The 23,459-nt window shown below is 40.1% G+C and overlaps 1 protein-coding gene across 4 annotated transcripts in view; it reads left to right on the top strand.

The window, feature by feature from the left end:
• Positions 1 to 591: 591 nt before the first annotated feature.
• Amph (amphiphysin) overlaps positions 592 to 23,459 on the top strand; it is a 180,886-nt gene continuing 158,018 nt past the window's right edge. For all 4 annotated transcript variants that reach the window (XM_050142246.1, XM_050142243.1, XM_050142244.1 and 1 more), the window contains exon 1: positions 592 to 719. In XM_050142246.1, coding sequence (XP_049998203.1) covers positions 651 to 719 — 69 coding nt within the window. In that variant the 5' untranslated portion in view covers positions 592 to 650. The remainder of the gene's footprint in view (positions 720 to 23,459) is intronic.

The following is a 23,459-nucleotide window of genomic DNA, read 5'->3' as shown; positions in this document are numbered from 1 at the left end:
GTCCTATCTGCTCTCCTCACGGCACTATTTCTCGCGGAAACTGCTGTGCCAGTGTGTCTGCAGTGCAGGAATTTGAGAACTGGCAAGGCGCAGCACCTGTGTGTAGGTGCTTGTCCCCTGGGCTTCCCCACTCCCATATTCAGATTTAAGGAAATGTCACAGTGATCCCTCTATCCCTTCTGTCTTGCAAACTGTTCTGCAGCCACCCTCCAGTTAGGACCTTTGCAGATCACCCTTCCCACCTCCTCCTGATCTTTAATTGGTAGACAGAATCAAGGTCTTTTGACTATCCTTGATGCACACCTCTTATTATTCGCCCCCCACCCCCAGCTATCCCCAGGCCCTGGGCCTGCGGGAAGTCTTTCATTTTTCATCGCCTGTAGACCTCCTCCTCCATCACGGTGTTCGCTTGGCATTTCGGCTTCTTCCCTCTCTTTAAATGCACCTCACTCCCGGCTGTACCACCCCTAGTGGCCGCGCCTTCTCTCTTTAAGCCGGTCCCGCAGCCGCGCCCCTCCCTCACCCGTACCCTCCGCACTACACGCCTCTGCTGCTCCTCCTCCTGCTCCTCCTCCTTTTCCTGGGCTCCTCCGCGCCGCTGCCGGCCCGCTGCGCGCTCAGCTCATCCAGCTTTGCGGACCGCAGCAGCCATGGCCGACATCAAGACCGGCATCTTCGCCAAGAACGTGCAGAAGCGACTCAACCGCGCGCAGGAAAAGGTCAGCAGAGGGTGGCGGGCGGTGGGGCAGGTGGCGCGAGGCGGTGCTGGCGCCGATGGCGGTGCTGGCTCCTGGCAGGCTGCGCGCTGCAGGGCCGCTGGTCCAGGTGCGGCGAGCTGCGGAGCCCGGGAGGGAGTAGATGGAGGAGTCCCCTGTCTCTGCGCCCAGTGATTGCAGCCAGGCAGGATCCAGTCAGGCAGCGTGGGCACGGCACGGCGGAGGGTACGCCAGGGACCAGCAGACTCCCGGTCTCCCGGTCACGGAGTGCGCCAGACCACTGGAGCTCACTTAGGGTGGCCGCTCTCCTAGTCACGCCTCCGGGGACCAGAGGTGGCAGGTGCAGCTGCTCTCTGGCTGCACCCTGAGCTGCGTTCCCTGGCTCCTCCATCTCTTGGCGCCTGGCGGCCGCACCTCCAGAACTCGGGCGTCCGTGGCCGCAGATCCGGGAGGGAGATTGTCGCATCCAGTTTTCCTGGGTGGGGGTGTTGTGCCTGTTTGAGTGGGGTCGAAACGAACGACTTAAGCAGAGAAGACACCCAGACGTGCATGGACCAATGGGACGGATAATAAACAATCAACACCTTCGTACAGTGCTTAACTGGAGTTCGAGAGAATGCACACTTTCTCCCTCTGAATCCGTGTCCTTTTTGAATCCAGTGCCCTCTGGAAGGTCAAAAATAAATAACCCCAATCTCAGAGTTATTTTTTGCACGTCTCTGCACAAAATCTTGGTTTCTCTGCTTAAGAAGAAGCAAAACAAACCCCACTCCTATCAGAGGGGCTAGGGTCGCAGTTGTTTCACAAGCTCCGGAGTAAATTAGCCATTGTAAATTATGTCTCTTCCTGAGGGATGTGCACAAACTCAACCCAGATCCGCGCGAGGGGGGTATTTTACAAGGCACTGGGCTCCCCAGCTTCCCTGATTGCCATATCTGACCCCTCTAATTAGAGGTCTTCATTTGTCCTGAGCGAAGGGCGTTTTATATGGGAACTTGAACATTGTATTTTTTTTTATTTTTATTTTTTTAGTTTTTGGTTTTTCGAGACAGGGTTTCTCTGTAGCTTTGGAGCCTGTCCTGGCACTAGCTCTTGTAGACCAGGCTGGCCTCGAACTCACAGAGATCCGCCTGCCTCTGCCTCCCGAGTGCTGGGATTAAAGGCGTGCGCCACCACCGCCCGGCTGAACTTTGTATTTGAGCATGAACCTGGGCTAGTGATCCTGGGGTAAACCGAACTGCACTTATTTCATATGAGATTAATTTCTGTCCATGGAATGAGGGTCTCTGGTGTTTTCCTGTCTTTCTGGAAATCAGATTTTCCTTGGTTCTCACCTGGTCAGCACTTACCCAAGTTCAAGCTGCCCCCACTTTGGGTTGCTCCTAGAGCCTGGAAGCACTTCCCCCGGCCAAGGCTCAGTGGCTGCTTGTAGCCCCTCCCTCCCTGCACACATCCTGCACACTTGCATCCTCCCAGTGCTGTAAGAGGATTGCATTGCTTTTAATATCTACCCAAGCTCATCCTGAACTCCATGATCCTCCTGCCACTCCTCCGAAGCTGAATTAGGCAGACTACTTGTCCCCTTCCTTCCCCTGGGTGCTTGGCCAGGAAATAGCCAGATACCAGATGTTTGCCCACCTCGAGACTCGGGCAGGACTTTGTTGTCATTTTTCCACATTTTATTTCGCCCACTTGTAGCTACCCCTCCCACTAAAATAATCACGTGAATCTTTCGTCTGAGGATTTTCACTGAGTCGGCTTTCCATCTGTGAAGCAATTTTGTGATATGGTCTGCTTTTTTACATATTAATCTAGGTCACCAGCTGTTAATATGTCCCACATAAACGAAGGAGCCTGCAATCTTTTATGTCAGAGCATCCTAACCTCTATGAACTGTTGACAACTCTTTTCTTCATCTGCTTAAGGTTAAATGTCTGTTATTTTGGCAGTTGGTGGTGGTGCCCACTCTTTTATAACAGGGAGTTCATGGGTCCTCCTGCTTCACAGGCTTTCAATTCTCTCGTTTTCTTCCCTGGGACTGTTGCTTATGTATTGTACCTGTTGTGCTAGTGTAGGGAATTCGGACGTCAGGAGGCTGAGAGAAGGGGTTCTGTCCTGACTTTGAGACTGGGCAGCATTGCAGTGTGGCTGGTGCAAGGGGTTGCAGCTGCTTAGCAAAGCCCCACTGGCAGCTGTGCTTGCTGCAATTTCCCCTCTTTCTGCTTCTTTGGTCTCTTCCTCCCCAGTGTAGACTCTCTATTTCACCAAACGAATGCCACACATGTCCATCAGACCCTTTGCTCCTTGGTTGTTTAAAGCAGATTTTATTAATTAATGAAGGATGAATTTCTTTTCAGCTCTGCTTCTAATGGCTTGAGCACAGTTTGACTGCAAATGTCTTACTGAAATGACCCTTAGAGGTGACTTACAACTTTCTAAAATTTAAAAAAGAAATATTTCTTCCCTGAATGTCAGTTAAAGTCATTTGAAGGAAAAATTAGATATACGTGTAAGTAGGAACTAAATCCAACAGAATCTTATAGTTCTGCCTTCTAGAGATTTTACTGTCTTCACTTCTCAGCCTTCTGGCTAAGATGGTGTGCAAAGATTGTACTATCACCTGATACTACTATCTACTAGACTTTCCACATCCATGTACACACATTTATACAACTCAACAGGCCTTCACTGAACAACTGAGGAACCTATTTATCTCATTTAATAATGGTGAAATACCTCCTATTCATGTACATATTTTATATCAGCACATAAAATGATTGAATATAATATTGGGGCATACAGATTAATGAATTCTGCTTTTGGTTATTCATTTCTCAGTGTTTCCTTATATAAATACAAGCCAGTAATACTAGGAAGAATATTTACCCACAATCTTAATTATGACCTTAGGCCAATTTCTAAAAATAATTATGCATATTTTTATTATGGCTGAATTGCTTCCTGAGTATTTATATATACTTATTTTTCTTTCCAGCAGTCCATCAGACACTAGCCAACTCTGAGTGATAACATTTAGCTGTGTCATGGGGAAAAGTAGTTTATTATTAATGTCATTTGTTCATTCTTTGAAAACAGAACTGCTACGTTCATATTTATTTTCAATTTGTGAAACTTCCTGTTTTAGCTACAGAGTCTCCATCTTGTTATATGCAAGGGCAACAATGCTACTAATTTTAAGGCTTTTTTTTATCTACTTTAAAAATACTGTTTTTATGGTAATGACAGTGTTTATGTTTATGAGAAGATGCATAAATCTATCAGTGGGCGGGTAAGCTAGGATTCTGTTAACTATCAGAAAACTCAAACCAACTTAAAAAAAAAGAGGAATTTAGTGATGCATAATAAAACAAGATAATAACTTACCTTGCACATAGTTAAATGGTTTTTACTATATTACATATATGTATTAAGTTACACACCTATGCATACTTGAATTGATATAAATGAATGCATATATATATATGTATTTTATATATACTAAATCACTTAATCAACTCAGGGACCTTTACTACTCCAATTTTGTAGATGAGGAACAAGTTGATGACACAATTAACTCATAGAAAATCAGATTTGCACCTGAGCAGTCCAGTGCTTGCCCATTGTGCTCCATGGTATTGCCTGTTGAAATTTGGACAAGACACACTTGAGGCCTACATGGAATCAGAGCTCAGCTGTCTTTCTACTTACTTCTCTTGGGGGGCTCCAGGAAAGCACATGTTTTTTCTTTATAATTCCCATAAAATGTGTATATATATACATTTTATGGGAATTATATACATAAATATATAAATATATTTAAATAAAAATTTATATATAAATGTATATATACATTTATGGGAATTATATACATAAATATATGTATATAAACATATATATTTATGTATATAATTTTATACATAAATAAACACACATATATATTTAGGGGCTGTAGTAGTCACTGGCTTCAGTGGATCTTGTATCCATTTCTAAAAGTGAAAACTTCCTATTAACTTAAGGATCAAAATCATAGTTGGAAGGCAGCTATGCTCACCACTGTGGGAGCCTAGGCAGTTTGGATGCTCACCTTACGAGACCTGGATGGAGGAGGGTGGTCCTTGGACTTCCCACAGGGCAGGGAACCCTGATTGCTCTTTGGGCTGACGAGGGAGGGGGACTTGATTGGGGGAGGGGGAGGGAAATGGGAGGCGGCGGTGGGGAAGAGACAGAAATCTTTAATAAATAAATAAATGAATATAAAATAAAAATAAAATTAAAATGATCAACCAAAAAAAAAAACTAAAAAAAAAAAACCTGCTGTCAAAAAAAAAAAGAGGCATTTTCCTTCCCAGGGTTATGTAAATAACCACAAATTTAATTATTCACCATTTAATATTTAAACATTCTTTTCTAATTAATGATTCTATTGCTTTAAAAAACAAAGATTGCTGGGTGGTTGTGGCACACGCCTTTAATCCCAGCCCTGGGGAGGCATAAGCAGGTGGATTTCTGTGAGTTCGAGGCCTGCTTGGTCTACAGAGTGAGTTCCAGGAGAGGCTCTAAAGCTACAGAGAAATCCTGTCTTGAAAAACATAACGAAACAAAATGAAACAAACCAACAAAAAAACCTCAAAAATATTAGTAAGAAGTACTTACCAGTGTCTGTCCTGCCTTCCTCAATCTCTAGCTTTGCTTCTTAGAGACAATTCATACCAACCACAAGATTTCTTAAAATTGTGTTCCCACAGCTCAGAAGGGGCTTAACCATTCATGCTTAGTGACAGATATATGTTATGATAGTGACAGATAAGGACTTAGGTCATTTGCACTCCTCTCTTTATTTCCTCTTCCCCATCACATGCTATAACAAAAACGGTGACAAATTCAGCTAGTGAGTGTCTGTGTATGGATATCTGCACGGTGCCTCTAGATCAAGTGACTGGGTTGTTTATGTCATTCTAGACACTGATCTGTCCTCTTTTTTTTCTAGTTCTTTGTCTTTTTGTGTTCAAGCTTTTTAATTCCCTCGGTGTTGATTCTGTTAAGAGAATTTATTCCTCAGTTGCCAATTACTTATTGGGTAATTTTGTTTATTTCCTTTAGGGACTTGTTTCTTGAAGTCTATTGCATGTCTTTGCTTTGCATGGTTTGTAATTTTTTTTGTTTTATGGAAAATATTTGTATGTTGTCATATTTTGTGATTATTTCTCCACCATATATGCCACCATGCTAAGCAGTAAATACATCACTCTAAAGGAGACTCAAATATTAAGCTTGTTCTAATTTTTGTGAAATTATACTAAGGATTTTCCTGGTTGTTTTCTTTTCTCCCTGTGAAGCTATCATATAATCTATAATACTTTGTGTCCCTTCCATGATGGAAATTTTATAATTACTAGGTTGAACTGTGTGGATCTTCCATTTTTATAAGTCAATCAGATATTGACAAACTTGTGTGGCTCTTCCCAATGCCAGTTGAATGTAATGAGAAGAAAAGGAATGTTGTCTCCTAGCATATGCTTAGACATGGGGCATGGGAGTTTCCTGGGAATCCTTCCTTTGTTGGTGGTGACATTTAGGCTTATTATTAGACATAAGGATGGCTTTTACATGCATGTGTGCACATGCATGTGTGTATATGTTTGCCTAGAATATTCTTTCTGTGAGTCTTGTCTACAGAAGAATAGCTGGTATGACTGGGACATACCATGGTTTCCCTTTAAAAATTTCCCCGAGGCTTTGTTGTTGCTTATTCTATGTGTTACAATTTTTTTTACCTCCTTCTGAGAATTGACTGCCCACCAAAAAGCATATATTGGAACTTAATCCTCAGATAACAGAATTGTAAAGAGGAGCCTGGGGAGGGGCTTAGGTCATGAGAGAGACATGAGCCTTCGGGTTGGATGAATGCTGACTCACTAGGGCTTGTGGCTGCTGTGTGATCACTTGTTCTTTCTTGTACATCAGTCTCCTGCCATGGGATTATAGGAGATGAAGGCTCTGGTCATGTGCTGGTTCCTCTGCCTTAGATATCCTAACATCTGGAACTGTGACAGATAAATCTCTGTTCATTATACATTGTATACTTTCAGGTATTCTGTTATAGAACCACCAGACCAGGACATCGTCTCTTCAGACATCTTTCCCCACTCTGATAGAATTAGGAATTGTGAAAATGAGAAATAATTGTTCACAGGACATTTTTGTTCGAGTGAGGTTTTCTTTGTCCCCCGCCCCTCAAAGCCATATGCCCATGTATCTTCCTTTCTCCAGTATAAGAAGAGCTGAGAATTAAGATGACAGGAAGTTATGTTTAAACAATAAAGAATGTGATTATCATGCTTGTAACATGACCTATTTGGGGAGCTGTGTATGTTTATATGCAAACAAGCATGTATATGATTTTATATATCAATATATACATGTCATTAGGTTTTACATAAAATAATATTTTAAGGTACCTTGAAAAGGAGGAATTAGGTATGGGAACATATATTTTTAAAATTTATGATTTTTCTCACTTCTTAAAGTGGAAATTTCTATGCAATTATTCAAATACAATTTAAAAATTTCTAGGCACTTATAACAGGAATCATTTGAGTAGAACTCTGAAGAAAGTAAGTGGGCTGAAAGGTTTCTGTGCAGGGAATGAAGATATAAAACTTCCTATGTCATAAGTACAGTTTTCTCAACATTCTTAATAATGTTTAACATCACAGGATGAAAATACAGACACCACAGGGCTCAAGAAATCTACGTGTAAAAGATTATAATGGCTGTACATATAAAATATACCTATATGTGGTCCCACGCCGAATTAGAGTGCTAATAATCACAACTTCTGGGAACACATTGGTGGGCTGCCTTTCAACAAGAAAATGCTTAACCTGCACTCTTATTGATTCACAGTCTAAATTTAAGCCTTCTCCTTAGCTGGAATTGTACTTCTTGAACACATTTGAGAAAAAGCTCTGATTTGGAAAGCTGTATTAAGCCATCAATAAGGTCTTAGTTTTGAGATAATTAAAATGTTACTCCATAAGCATCTCCCAGTCTTGGCTATCTCTACAGTACTTAGAATAAATGTGCAAATATCAGAAACCCACAATTTCAGTCGTTTTCATCTTATTCTGATACAGTTATTTAGTTGAAAGCCTTTTTAATCAGTGAAGAAGCTTGGCTATATGAAAATGAGACATATTAATAAACACATGTGTTTTTCCTATCTTAAAGTGTCTTTAATTTAATGAAATCTCATAGCCCTTGTCTCAATGCACACTGTGATGGCATCTAACCCCTGTCCTTACAGGATGCTAAGTTTATGCAATCAATAGTTATTCTATTGTCAAGTCAATCAGGCGAAATTCTTTACTCAAGTCGAAGACATTTCTTTTTTCTTTTTTTTTTTTTTTTTTGGTTTTTCGAGACAGGGTTTCTTTGTGGCTTTGGAGCCTGTCCTGGAACTAGCTCTGTAGACCAGGCTGGTCTCAAACTCACATTTCTTAAGAATCTAATATGTGAAAGGCCCTTGCTGGAAGCAGACATATCTTATAATAACAATAATAATATTTATTAGCATTACATTAAATATTTGTGGTAACTAACAACTTCAAATGATTTTGTTGCCTTTTAGTCAGTAAATTTTGTTATGTATAGATATTAATTTTTATACATAATAATATATTGTGTGAATATAATTTTTGTATGAAGTAAGAAATGAAAATTTCATATCACTTGCCTAATTGTGACAATCATTTTGCTGTATAGTCTGCATCTGGACCTGAACTTTCTCTGAGTTATGTCTGTACTTGAAACAAAGCAGTCAACCAAATTGTCCTCCTCATCCTTACAGAAGAGCAGGAGTTGGAAGAAAGCTAAATCTTTGCACATACAAGAAACTCCATAATTATTTTTAAAAATCTTACTAAAAATTTCTGCGTGGAAAAATAGGCTTTGTTTGCAGGGAAATAACTCCAGGAAAAGTGTTGGGAATCCTTGTATGAAGAAGGTTGATATTAAGCTAAGATCTTCTGAATGGACTGAAGGCTTTGGTCATGTAGAGTGTGGGTAGGAATGAGCTAAACATAGGATTCAGAAAATACTCCATGCCTGTCTTAGGGTTTCTATTGCTATGAAGAGATACCATGACCATAGCAACTCCTATAAAGGAAAAAGGTCTAGTTGAGCTGATGGCTTCCAGATGAGGGTTAGTCCATTACCATCATGCTGGGGAACATGACGGCATGCAGGCAGAAATGGTGCTGGAGAAGGAGCTGAGGGTCCTACATCTTACCTTGCAGGCAGCAGGGAGTGGGCTGAGACACTGGATTGTAGCTTGAGTATATATGAGACCTCAAAGTCTACCTTCACAGCAACACACTTCTCCCAACAAGGCCACACCGGTGACAACAGAGCCACACCTGTTAATAGTGCCATTTTCTTTGGGGATCATTTTTAAAACCACCACAATGCTTCTTGCTCTTTGCATATATTCGCTGAGCATAAATAAAAATCATAATATAGAACATAGAATCAAGTGTAAATATTGGCCTTGTAATGACATCTCCCACCATTTAGATATTTAACTATGCAAAGGAGTTCCCAATTAACATGTTCCAATCTTAGTGACAGTTCTTCTTTAGTGAAATCAGATTTCAGCTCATATATTGAAGGTTTCTTCAGGAGTATACTTGGCCTTTTTGGCACAAGTCAAGATACTGGATCAGAGCTGACTCACCCTCTGCATTAGTAGCCGTACAAAATTCCTTTGTACCAAGCAGTACATGCTAACTCAGCTAGCTTTCATGGATGTTTTTAGACTATGGGTTCTTATCTTAAACTATCAGAAGTTCAAAATAAAAGTAAGTTTATAAATTTTCAAATGTCACACATATAAAAGATTATTTTGTCTCTAAAAGGTTTGATCACATTTGAAATCCTCACATTTAATTAGTTGCTTAGGTATGTGTATATATGCATTTTTTGGGCACATTAATGTAGAAGAGAAAAAGAAGGAGGAGGGAGAGAGAAACACATCAAGGCTGGTGCCATCTTGTTTCTAGTGGGCATTTCCTTGCTTGTTTTGTAGGCAGTGGTCCTGGATCTATGAATAGTCAGTATGAGATGATTTACTGCAGTGGGTTTTCTTGGATTGCCAGCCCCAGAAAATGAAATGGAGACTTATTTCCCTTAGTTTAAGCTTGTTCCACTAGCTCTTATAATTTAATTTAACCTGTTTCTCTTCATCTACATTTTGCTGTGTGTATTTTTTTTAACCTTTCTTTCATTCTGTTAGCCTTCTTTCCTGCCTCTTTGTCTGCCTGGTGACTGCCTGGCTGGCTGGTCCCAGGACTCTCCCTCTCTTTCTCCCTTACCTTCTTCCAGCTTAGATTCCTTCTCCTACTTATTCTTTCTGCCCACTAGGCACACCTATCCCTCTATTGCCTAGCTGTTGGCCATTCAGTTTTTTATTAGACCAATCAGGTGCCTTAGGCAGGCAAGATGAAACAGAAACACATCTTTACATAGTTAAACAAATGCAGTGTAAACAAACGCCATACATCTTTACACAGTTAAACTATTATTCTGCAAAACAAACAAACGCAACACAGCTTTACCTAGTTAAGCAAAAATTCTATTTCACAACAATTTACAGCTAGAGAGGACAATCTCTAGATTCAGGTAGTCTTCTCTTCTTTACTGAATCATGGTTGCAAACTCTTTAGTAGCACAGATAGACCAAGCCTTAAATGCTCTCCAAACTCATGGTAGCATGGCCTATAAGGTTGCAGAATATGGTTATACCTTTACTCTAAAGCTCCTCAATATCTTAGTCATTTCTATAGACTGTGTTGGTTCTCTAACCTATAGATTTTATAGTACACGTTCTACTTCCTTCCTATTGTCTCTGTTCAATGAGCTCTTTTCTAAGTATCTCTAGGGAAAACTTTCTAGATTTACCCTTCATCCTTTACAAAATGTTTGTGTCCATTGAAATAGTGTTCTTGAACTGAGAGATGAAACCTATGACCTACATCTCAGGGCCTCTTGGAGATCCACATGGGCCATCATTACTTCTTAAAAATAAAAAAGAACCTGGAAATCAACTACTTCCAGGTGGTGTGGCCAGGTGTACTCACTGGGGAGTGTTAAAATGCAGCTTCCTAGACCCAGATACCAGTTTACCAAATCAGAATCTCTTAAATAAGACTTGAGCATCTATATTTAAATAAGTTCCTTTGGTAGTTTTAGGGCGTGATGAATATTGTAAAGTATAGTGCTTTTGGGTTGAGTTTTTTTGTTTTGTTTTTTGAGATAGGGTTTCTCTATAGCTTTGGAGCCTGTCCTGAAACTAGCTCTTGTAGACCAGGCTGGCCTTGAACTCACAGAGGTCTGTCTGCCTGCCTCTGCCTCCAAATTGCTGGGCTTAAAGGTGTGCACTACCACTACCTGGATGAGTTTTTGTTTTTGACTTCTTGTTTGTGAGCATGTAGTGTTCTAATAGGGATAGTAAAAAAGCTTGCTTCCAATGTAGTACAGAGAAGTGGGGTAAACAGTGCCCTATAGGATGCTTTAGAATAACCTTATCTTCAAAAAGCCTACCTAAATGTCAAAGACATCATTCAGTTTTTTTGGAAGCCAAATTGGAAGTGTGTCAAAGACCAAATGACTTTCTTGTTGCGAATGGAGTACATGGCATGGCCGCTTGCATAGCATTATGTATTCTGTGTAATCTGATTCTACAAAGAACAGTCTTTATTTATAGCAGTGCTGGCTGATGCAGCAATCTCAGAAGACACAGGAAGAGGAAATATAAGCTAACAAACTGTTGCTTGTTTTTTTGTAGGTAACAGATAATGAGTGGATTTGAGGAATATTTAGACTTACTCTGCTCATGTCTGTTTTATTATGGTCTGAGAAGTAACTAAATTGCTTAAAGTGATAGTAGGAAATGATCAAAACTCAGAGGAGGATTTGGGTCTATTAAGAAAGAGCTCCATTTTCCAGGAAACCTTTTTAGTATTTTCTCGAAGGCATATGTTACACCACTCATAACAGACACTGCTTTGTAGTTTCTTATGATGTCTTTGTTTGACTTTGGATCTAGGTAGTAAAGGCTGGAGAGAGGAGGGATTCTCTCATCTTTCACACTTTTACAAGTGTTCAAAGGATTTGTGTTGATTTTATTTTACATATATTGGAAGAATTCACTAGTGATGCAATGTAGACCTGATATTTTTATTTGTAGGAAACTTTGATTACTATTAAAATTGCTTTACATAGATAAAGTCTATTCAGAATGTGTGTGACCTCTACTTTTTGTCTTTGTGAATTTTGTTTATTCTAGTTATTTTTGATATATGGAACCATACAGTACTATTTGTCTGACTAATAACTGACATCTCTCAGTGTAAGAATAATGTATTAGCCAGGCCTGGCAGTGTCTGTTGGTGATGCTAGAACAGAGAGAAAGAGGCAAAAGGCCAAGAACTCAGACTCATTTTCATCTACAGAGCTTGTTAGATACTGGGCTCCTAGTATCAAAAAAATATTTATAAATGTTTTCATACAATTCCTTTAAAAGGTACTTGACTTACAAATACTGTCTTTCCATTTTCTTAGTGTCATTTGAAGCACCAATTTTTATATGTTAATATAGTGATATTCTTTCATTTGTAGCTTGTGCCATTAGTGTCTTGTCTGAAAAGTCTTTGCCTAGTCCAAACGTCACAAAGCTATTCTTCATTATGACTTGCAGTTTTAGTCTTCATATTAGGTGTATGATAGACTATGGATTAAGTTTGGTTCCTAGTATGAAGGGTCTGATTATATTTTTTGTTAGTTAGATTTTGAGGCACATGTTTCCAATTTCCCCAGCATCATTTGTTGTAGAAATAATCAGTTCTCCCACATATTATATAAGCACCTTTAGCAAAATTCAATGTATATATGTATATAGTCAGTTGAATTTTGCTAAAAGTGCTTGTACAGATACATACATATACATATATATATATAATATTCATATGGTATGACATATATCTAGTAGTATAAATGACTAAACATTAGTCCAGTTCTGGTGTCCATCCTTTTCTTAAAGCAGTATCATGCCACTTTCCTACAGAGCAATAGAAGCATTTTCTCAGTAGGGGTTCCTCTTCCCAGATAACTCTGGCTTGTGTCAAGTTGAAAAACAAAATAATGAAAAACCAAACCAAACACTGAACAATTCCAAGTGCTGTAAATGTTTCAGTTATTTCAGAATATTCCTTGTGGCGATATATTTTTTCCTTGAAAGCTAGGGATTGCACTCAGGACCTTCTCCCTACTAGACTGGTGATAAACCACACCTCTAACCTTCTGGGATGGGGATTTTGTCACAAGATTGTTGTTATTTAGTTCTGGGGGTGGGGCATGGCTAAAATCCTCTTGCGTTTACTCTGCATTTTGACAAAGCCATTTTCACTTTCAGCTCTTTTATATGGCAATCACCATATAAATGTGTACTCACATATATAAAGTCACCCTCACCCCAGCTTCTTTATATGGCGATCGCAGGTCAATGTGTACTCACATATATAAATGCTTGGGGCCTCACAGTCACATTTTTTTCACTTCAAAGAAGTCTTTTTTTCCAATCCCCTGGATTTTCGTAAAGCAAGACAAACTGTTAGGACAATTTTGTTTGGTTTTGGTTGGATGAAAGGAGGTAGCGATGCTGTTCTACGCTGCATGATGGACACATGCCATCTCGTGCATTAATTATAACAAGACAGTGACATCACAGGAGTCTAGGTCTCCTGGCAACCTGGGCTGCTCAGCTGGCACAGTGATGTGAGAGAGAAAGAGACCTCTCCATAGAAGCTACTGGGCTCTTTTTAGTTTTTCTTTCTGAAGCTAAACATTTGTCGCAAAGATTTAGTTTGAAGTATTCAAAGTTGATAGATTTTGGTGTCCACAACATTTAAAACATCATCAATTTCATATAGTTCAAAATAAATATTCATATTTATAATATTTATATTCATAAATATTCTTATTTATTTATTTATTTTACATTGACTTTTACAACCTCCTATCCAGTACTGTACTGTAGAAGTGGAGTGAGTGCTTCAAGAACGGAGCACAGTGGAGAAATCCTTATTTCTAAATAGGAGACGGGGAGACGATTAACTACTTAGAAGTTGTCAGTTTCTCTGTGGCAGTTTGATAAGAACGTCCCCCATAGACTCAGATGTTTGAATGCTTAGTTCCTAGTTGGTGAGCTGTTTGGGTGTGGGTTTAGGATGTGTGGCCTTGCTGGAGGAAGAGTGTCACTGGAGGCCAGCTTTGAGATTTCAAAAGTTACCACCCTTTCTAGTGTGCTCTTTACTTCCTGCTTGAGGGTTAAGGTAGACCTCTCAGCTTCCAGCTCTAGTCACCGAGTCTGCCTGCTGCCATGCTTCCTCACTGTATGGCAATGGACTCCCACCCATCTGGAACCATAGCCCAATAAATTCTGCCTTCTATGAGTTGCCTCGATGACAGTACTTCATTAACAGCAACAGGAAAGTGATGAATACAGATTTTTTTTTTTTTTTAGTTAATACATCCTTATTTTTAGAAGTAAGGTAGTTTTATTCAGCAGCAGCAGCAGTCTGTCTGACCTCTGGGCCATATTTCTATTTGAATTGGGTGGTGAATGACTCACCTGAATTGGGTCTGATACCAGTGGGAGGAGCTTAAAATGTTGTCCAGGTTTATTGAGCGTGGCATTGGTCTAAAAAAAGTAGCCTTGGGAAAAGATAAGCTGAAGCTGTGGTGATGGCCTGAGAGAAAACTGCTACTGTCTGTAAGCAGTTTAGAGCCTTAGGAGAAGCTTCAGAACGTGAATCCCAGCTTTCTCACTTTTCTCGGGGTGGTGATGGTCAAGGTTTTCTAAACCTACAAGTCTCCTGTAAAATACAAAACATGATGATAATGCTAATGGTTTGATCCTGCAATTGGAACTAGAGCTAATCTTGCAAAAATTGACACCATTAGTAGTACTTCTACAGAATTAAATGCCAGCTATTTTAGTCTGTTTGGATGTCAGTGTCTTTATCAAGGTGATGACTTTATGCTATATTTATATACTTTCATCCTTTCTTTAGAAGAGATGGCAAGAGGAAGCTCTAAGTATATTCTGTACACATCTATTTGGGCCAAATGGGGAGGCACCTTGTTTGAACTGAGAATGCCTGGCACACAACACATATTTTACTTCAGTCACACTCCGGTGTGCTAAGAGCTGCCCCAGCCCCCCTGTGAAGGCAGCCACTTGACAGCATTTACAGCCATGCTCTGCACCTTTGCAGACAGGCATGTGGGCCTCTGTCTCTGCCATTGGGAAGAAAGCCTCTAAAAACTATGTATTTTTTGTCCTGGAAAGATCCAGCCATAGGGAAGGCTAAAGTAGAAAGCCACCACCCTATCCCCTTTCCCTGGAAGTTCTGTATATACGAGCACTTAGGAGAAAAAAACGTTGCGACTGAATGGAAGAACTTGGGTCTGTGGATACAGCTTATAACATGCCAGCCCTCCCTTGTATTCAAGCTCTGAAGCCTCCCAGCAACTCTAGTGGCCTGTCTCACAGTGATGGTGTTAAATAAAACAAGAAGCAATCTTACTCGAGGATCATTGAGTTGCAGATATTTGTATTCTGCAACTCTATTGATTGGAAAGTCACTTAGATTCCTGGAATGAGTGCTCACTTGTAAATTTTAGAAAACACAACTTCAGAGAATGTTGGAAATGTTAGCATACAATGAAAGTCAAATGTCTAGTACATGCCTATCAGTTATAATAAGTACTCAGTATATTGAATCACATAATTCTAGCATATTATAATTTTCTTAGAATAGTTTTTCAACTGAATTGTCCTGGTGTCTGTGTCTTTCCATGCCCTTGTCCTTCTGTGAGTCTCCGGATTTCTTTTCTATGATGTTCATTATTCTTTTCACTACAGTTGAATAGAGTAAGTTTTAGGAAATGCTTGTGGAATGGATGAATTGATGATTGTTGAGCTATTTTTGATGTGAACTAAAACTAAATTGTTATTTTTAGAAATGGAGTTTTAAGAATATGAATGTAACCCACAATCATGATAAAAAGCGTCTGTGTTCTAACCCTGAAATGTGTGTGTATCCTAATTTTCTTAAAATAGATTTTTATATATTTTTTTTAAAGTTGAGATTAGCTTTAGACTCCCAGCTTTTTGTCTGGTGTCCTTTTTTGGTTCGGTGTGCCAAGAGAACATAGGTTTGAGGGGTGTTTGAGGGTAGATCATCGTTGGAAGCAGATCCTTCATGCACTGTTCTCATAGAATTCTAGGGTTGCGTCAGGTACCTCAGAGTGCTGCATGGATAACTGTCCAGTTTCCTAAGCTAGTGGCCACGGTGCCTGTTAGACAGACGACTTTCTAGGTCAAGTAGAACGTCAGAGGAGGCCCAACACATGGCCCTAGTCCAAGGATCCTCAAGGGGCTTTTCCGGAAGTCTAGTAAAACAGAAATAAAAAATAGCACCATGGATGACAGAGGCCTTTTCCATGCCACATCAGCTGTGTGTGAATCCCTGTGTGTGCTTGTGTGCTGTATACATGTGTCTGCCTTTGATACTATTGACTAGTATTCAGAACCTTGAGATCAGAGAGTTGAGCTGATTTTAGCAACCTACCCCTCTCTCAGCTTAGCAATGTAATGATGTCTTCTCACCAACATCTTTCCTAGCCAACAGGAGAGGGTCCATGAGCTCATTTGTCTTAAGCCTTAAGTCCTTCCTTTGTCTTCAAGTAACATACTTTGCTGCTATTGCCCAAGTAAAGCAGTTAATATAGTAACAAAACAAAACAAAACAAAAAAAACCATCGTTCATCAAAATTGCTGGTTTGATGTCCTTTGTCACCTCTGAAGGAACATATCATTTTAAATGTCGATTTCACAGGGGGAAATGGACAAGCTGAAAGTTCCTCTTGTGGTGGTGGCCTGTATCCAATTGCTGATGCAGCCTGGTCATGTGGTTTAAAGGGATGAGCTGCCCAGTCATTTGTACTGTGTGTGGGATGTTCCGTGTTACACGCAGGCAGTGACCAGACCCTTTTCCTCCTCACTCTTTTTTATTGGAGCCCTCACTTCTGTTTCTTCTGTGGGCTGTCAGGATTGCTAAGCGGTCTCAGTAGTGGCAGTGAGAGTGATCTCAGTCTACTGGAGGATGGGAAGCACAGATGATGTCGTGGTTTGAATGAGAATGGTCCCTAAGGGCTCATATGGTTGAATGCTTGATCCACAGCTGGTAGAATTGTTTGGGAATGATTGGGAGGCGTGGCCTTGTTGGAGGAGATGCGTCACTGGGGACAGGCTTTGAGATTTCAAAACACTTGCATCATTTCCCGTGTGCTCTAATCTCCCTGCTTATGGATCAATATGTAATTTCTCAGCTCCTGTTCTGGTTTCCTGCTTCTGTGCCCTCTCCCTCTACCATCGAAGATGCTAACCTAACCCTGGGACTGTAATGCCAGTTAAACTCTTTCTTTTCTGAGTTTCCTTGGTTATGGTGTTCAACAATCACATCAGTAGGAAACTAATACATGCAGACAACCAAAATAATCATCCTGCCTTCTTTCAAAGTCTGGGAGATGAAGAAGGCAAGGGGGAAGGCTTTGCCAGGCAAGTTGGTTATTTTCTCTTATAAAGAGACAGGTGACATTGTTCTTGCTGCTGCTTCTTCTAGAGGACACCAGGCACAGGTAAAAAGAATGATGGGTAGTGAAAACAGCTGGGGTGATGGCAAGGCCGTTGCTGGGACAGCTGTCCATGGAGTAGAACACCTAGACTCATACCATATGTGTGGGCACCCTCAGTAGCTCCCACAAAGCACTTCAGAAGAGCTGCAAAACAGTCCCATACAAACTTAGGTCACCTAAGTGGTCCCTGAGATCCACCAAGGAAGGAGAGAAAAATGTTCTATCTTATAACTACTTTTTTTTAAAAAGCTTGATACATGGGAATTTGCAATAGGTTTATAATACCAAAATTCACCTGGCAAAGCCTGGGTGTTAAAATCTTAGAATCTATTTTATTGCCTTCAGTGATCTATGCAATTCTAAGAAAATCAATTACTAGAAAAATTGTGCAAAGTTCCTGGTGTTCATCTCAGCACTGTCTAGACTCTCTTTACTTTCATTTTATCATGTGCTCAGACAACAGAGTAGCTAGCAGATAGTAGGCTCCTCTCCAATAACAAAAACTCTCTCTCTCTGGTTTCTCTCCATCACCCACACCCTTCACCTTTCTGTGGCTCCACTGTGTTTCTGGAGGGCTTCTCATTCTCCTCTAGCCATGGTAGCCTCTGTCATGGGAGCTGGACACCCCACATTTAAAAATTTTGTGCCCAAAATTTAGAATGTATCATTAGCATTTGCATATTCTGTTTTGGAAATTTCGTTAAAAGGTATTTTACAGTGAAGAAATTGAGGTACCCTTACCTGCTGGTGAAATGACTTGATATTGGGTGCAATATAAGTTTGGAGGACGGTACTGGCTACATTTCTGTTGCTGTGATAAAAATACCTGACAAAAGGCTATGTAAAGAAAATAGGGCTTTTTTGGCTTACGGTTTCAGAGGGCATAAAAGCCTTCATGATGTGGAAAGCTTGGCACAGGCAGGGAAGGTGTGGCAGCAGGAACAGAAAGCTGGCTGGTCACGTTTTTATCTATACACAGAAAACAAGGAGAGAGAACAAGAAATAAAGGTAAGCTTCAAAGAGCAAGTCCAAATCCCTCCCTATCCCAACCCAGTGACAAAGCAAAGCTCCACATCCTAAAGGTTCCATAATCTTCCCTAACAATGCCACCAACTAAAGACCAAGTGATTAAATACATGAGCCTGTGGGGACATTTCTTATTTAAACAACCATAGGGATTGTCAGAAATTGATTATGAAGTTGAAAAAGCATCATTTCTCTAATTTTGACCACATCTCAATTGGTCATACTTTCTGGGCCCTTTTGGAATCTGGGAAAATTGATGGTTGTCACGGAAATCAGTTCTTTTGAAGAATTGGGAGTGCGTTGATTACTAGTGTGAGTAATTTTGAAGAAATTGAAAATAGGTATGTAACAAAAACTGTGCCCTCTTCCCTTTCTACAGGTTCCACATCTGTAGGTCCCGCTAACACTTCCACAGTCATGTCATTGCTCCCTAGACAGAAGCTTGCATATCAGTTACATTGCATGATTATAACTAATATAGACATTATAGACATGGCTTGAAGTACACAGGAGGGACATGTGTGTAGCTAGTATGCAGACACTGTGTTATTTTGCAGATGTGTATTTCTACAGATTTTGATACTGATATGTTGGGATCCTGTTAGTATACTCCATGTGTGTCAGATTATAACTTTATTATAATATTCACAAGAGTGTTGCTTATAATCCTTAAAAGTGGAAGTAGCCCAATGTCTAGACATTGGGAAAAGGGTAATTAATGTGGTTATCATAAAATGAAATATGATTTGGCCTTAAAAATAAATGATACTGTGACAATAACATAGATAAACTGAGAAAATTTATGCTTAATGAAACCAGGAAGATCACGGTAAGGAAAGGCTCCAATCAAGGCCATACACTGTGTCATTCTACTTCAGGAAAATACTATAAATGGAAACGTCACAGAGAGAGATGGCAGATTAAGGGTTATTAAGGACTTGTGGGAGGCAAGGATGGAGATTTGCTTTCTGATGAATACAAGGCTCTTCTTGGGTAAGAAGAAGTAACTGCACAAGTTACTTGATCTCCCTGAAGTTTGCTTTTGTTGTTGTTGTTTTGCGAGTGTGTGTATGAGGTTTGATACACTACCAACTTGTGAGGATTGAGGTTGTTCTGTTAAAGAATGGCGCTAGACTTGTGTGATAAGATTTGTCTTCTCTCAGTTTACTTGGGATATTGTGAGCACTAATTGATCATAGGGTTAAGATTCCAAAAGGAGAAGAAATATTAAGCATTCTCTCTTTAAGTTCTCCTGGAGAGCCAAATGTGATCCGCTATGGCAAACTTACAAAGCAGAGAGAAATGAGATCAAAGGGGAAGTCCTTTTGGATGATACAGAGAAGAATGTGCTAGGGATGCTGTTCTTTGTCTCATTTTTTTTTTATCCATCATGGCAGCTGGACCCCTCAGAAACCTTTCCTACCCAGACTTTACTCTGTGTTCCTCTTTGGTTTCTTCCACCAGCTTTTCTGCACTGAGCAGATCCCTGCTTTGCCCTGCACATCAGCTGGACCTTGGTTTAGAGTTCTGTCTGAAGTACTGCCCATTAGCCAGAGAGGCATCCTCATCCCACCACACAACAGGAAGGACAAGTTATCAGCTTTTCTCTGCCCCAGCAAATTTGTGTGTATGTAGTCAATATCCTTTAACAGCTTCAGGTGAAGCTTGCTGCTCCTTTGTCAGTTTTCAGAAAGATGGGAGATGCATAGCCAAGCTGGTTTGACTAATGATCTTTCTGCTTCACAAAGAAAGAGAAAGAGAAGACAGAGGCAGTGCTATTCCTATGGGCAGTGTGAGAAGAAGATGGAGAGGGAAAACTTTGACGCGATCTCAGTGTCTTGAGTTAATGGAGTCTTTCTCCAAGACGTGCTAAGGGCAGGATGAGGAGCGATATTCAAGGGTCACTCACCACGGGCAGGATTCCCAGGGTTGAAAAGTCACACACTACAGGTAGGATTTCCAGAAGTAACCCTTAGGAGGGATTTCCTGAGGGAACTGGCTTTCCAGGAGGTGAGATTATTTGCTCAAGTTCCAATGAGCCAGATTTGACTGAGCTGGGATTCTAAGAAGGTCCACTGGCTCGGAGCACGTGCTCAGTAGCTCTGTTCCAGGCAAGGGGAAAGGATAATAATCACTGTCTCTTCTGTCTCTTCCATACCTCCTTTCTCTACAAAGGAGATCACAAGCCCAACTCGGCCCACTGTCTCACTGAGGGTGTAGAATTTACACAAGGTTCATGGCTGTAGGACCAAATCTCACACTACCCTTTCCTTCATCTTATTCTTGTCATATCTTTGTAAAAGACTGTGCTTCTGTGTGTGTGGAAATGCTTGTTCACATGCATGCCTGGTGCCTGTGGGGGACAGAAGAGGTAGTTAGAGACTCTGTAACTCAAATTACAGATGATTGTGGCCTTGCATGTGGATGCTAGAACTGAACCTGGGTCCTATGAAAGAGTAGCAAGTGCTTTTACTCAACAAACCATACCTCAAACCATGTTATAACTTCTGACTCATCATTTGATAACTAAAATTTGGCCGCCTCCAAATCTGAGACTGTTCTTAGTTTTGTACATTTTCTTGTTATATACATTTATTTATTTATTTACTTACTTAGTTTATTTTAGGTGTTTTTGGGGGGCATGTAAAATATCTCCTTTTTTTATTCAGCATGATTTTGTGCACAAGAGATGATTCCCAATTATCCTCCCTAATAGTGCTCCCTGCATACGGCCAGGCTGGGCCATCTCTGAATGACAGTCACACTTATTTGACCATTTTTTGAAGCTTTCTGGTGACCTGAACCAGCAAGTCATTCTTCAGTGACAGGGTCCTGAGAGAGAAGACCAGGAGACAAGAAAATAAAGAGGATAGAAGATAAGAAAATTTGAGACTGGAAGGTCTTTCACAAGCTATATCTTATGCCAAGCAAGCTTATTAAAAAAAATACAACACTTTATATACAAAACTTTCCATGGAAGACATGGGACAAAGTCTGTAGAAACTATCATGCAATGGGATTAAGTTAGCAGTAGCTTAATCAAACAATGTTGTACAAGGGGAACACAGGGTATCTTAAAAGCATTACAGACCAAGTACACAGCAGCCTTGGGGCTGATAACCACAACTCCTTGGGATGGGAATAGTTGGGTTCTCAGGAGCTGAAGCCACAGCTGCCAAGGCCCTGGCCCCAGGCCATTACCAGCTGTGCCAAGCATATTCCTGTTTTATTTTATTTTATTTATTTTTAAACAAGAATTCATGTTTCTCTTCCATACATCAGGTACTCACGAAGAGCCCCAGTTGATCGTCCAGCCCTCATGATTTTAGAAATTCCTTCAATATCTTTGTCAATACAGAAATTATTCTCCCACTTTTTCCTGCCAGATGATCAGAATCCTTTCTGCTTTGTCCTGTCCCACTGAAGAAAGATGTTACTAGTTACACACGCCCAAATTTTGTTAGGTTGTCAAAACCTGTATTTCTCCAGGTGTCATGTAAGTGTGAGGAGCATGGGCAGGGAGAGATGGTGCTATGTAACGCCTAGCATCAATGGTGGTTTGACAAACCTTGTGGCATTCTGACTTCAGAACCTTGGTAGAAGTCTTGGCTTTCTGGTGATTACAGGCCACCCATGAGCACTGTATAGAACAATATTAAAGTGTGTATTGCCCTTATAAAGCTGTAATTCATGTCTAGTTGACTATGTGTTCAGGCAGCAAGGATAAGCTATTCCAAATAAGGTTAGGAAAATAGAAAAGAATCTCAAAACTGCTTACAAGTACCTTTATTCTTTGCTTCAGAATTCTGTCTTTTAGTGTGATTTTTTATGATATATTTTCTGCCTTATGTTGTATTTACTTTTTGTTTTGTACTAATTTGGGGATTATTTAAAAAGTCAAGAACTTTACATGATGTCGTTATTTGTCTGTAGAGTCAAGTTAGGAACCACTATATCCTGTTAGCTTCTTTTTTTATCAGGCAACTTCAGCCTTTTGGCTTAGGGTAGCAACATTCTTGAAAGCCAGTGATTTTACTTAGTATCCCTCAGTTTGGCACGCCTGTTTCCTCATGGTTCCATGGTTCAGAAGATGACTTGGGCAGGACCATGCCCTCAATGCATCCTGTCAAGGACTTGGAAACTGTGGGAAGCAGAAGCTGTCTCCCCAGCACTGACATTATGGGTGCACACCATTGAGTTTAGCTTTATATGGGAACTGTGGGTTGAACTAGGCTTCTCAGCTTCTGAGGCAGGCATTTTACTGGATGAGTTGTCTTCTCAGCAATCACAAAGTTACAGATTCTTATATAGCTAATATTAAGAAGATGATGAAAATATGGCACTAGTAATAATAATAATAATAATGAACTATAGACTTTAGTCAATTGTGGTTATCATAAAATATTACATACGAGGGAACCATCACTTTAAGCAAGCAATACAATAAGAATATTGAGAGATGTAGAGAGATGTACTGTCCTTTCAGAGAAAACTGCCTGAATATTTTAAAGCACTTCCCAGCTCAATCTCAATTTTAAAAACCCTGGCAGAAGACTGATAATAATATCATGCATTTCGGATACTTTGTGCTATCAGATAGCTTTTGTCCTTTTGTTGAATGAAGTAGAGGCACATAGTTAAAACAATGGTGGGGTAGTCTAGGAATCCACTGTCAGTTTATATTTGAATATTAAACATGAGAAAAGAAAAGATTCATTTTAAATTTATTTCTATGATGAAGGAAAACATATAAAAATTTCTATCAACTGTCAGTCACAAGAAAAGCCCTTAATTGGGAGAAATAAGGAATTGTTTTAAGTTTGTTTCATAAACAAGAATACCTTCCACATAGATTGAGCATTCAAGTGATATCAGGGGGACTTGAGGTCACAGTATTGGCTCCTCAGATAACCCATAGATAGCCCTGGATTCAGTCCCTAGTACTACATAGATGCACAA

This window comes from Alexandromys fortis, unplaced genomic scaffold, assembly GCF_014885135.2.
Source record: "Alexandromys fortis isolate MF-2015 unplaced genomic scaffold, M_Fortis_MF-2015_v1.1 scaffold_5, whole genome shotgun sequence".
Classification (NCBI taxonomy): domain Eukaryota; kingdom Metazoa; phylum Chordata; class Mammalia; order Rodentia; family Cricetidae; genus Alexandromys; species Alexandromys fortis.
Note: the sequence above shows the minus strand (reverse complement) of the source record. Positions and strands in the feature narration are given on the sequence as shown.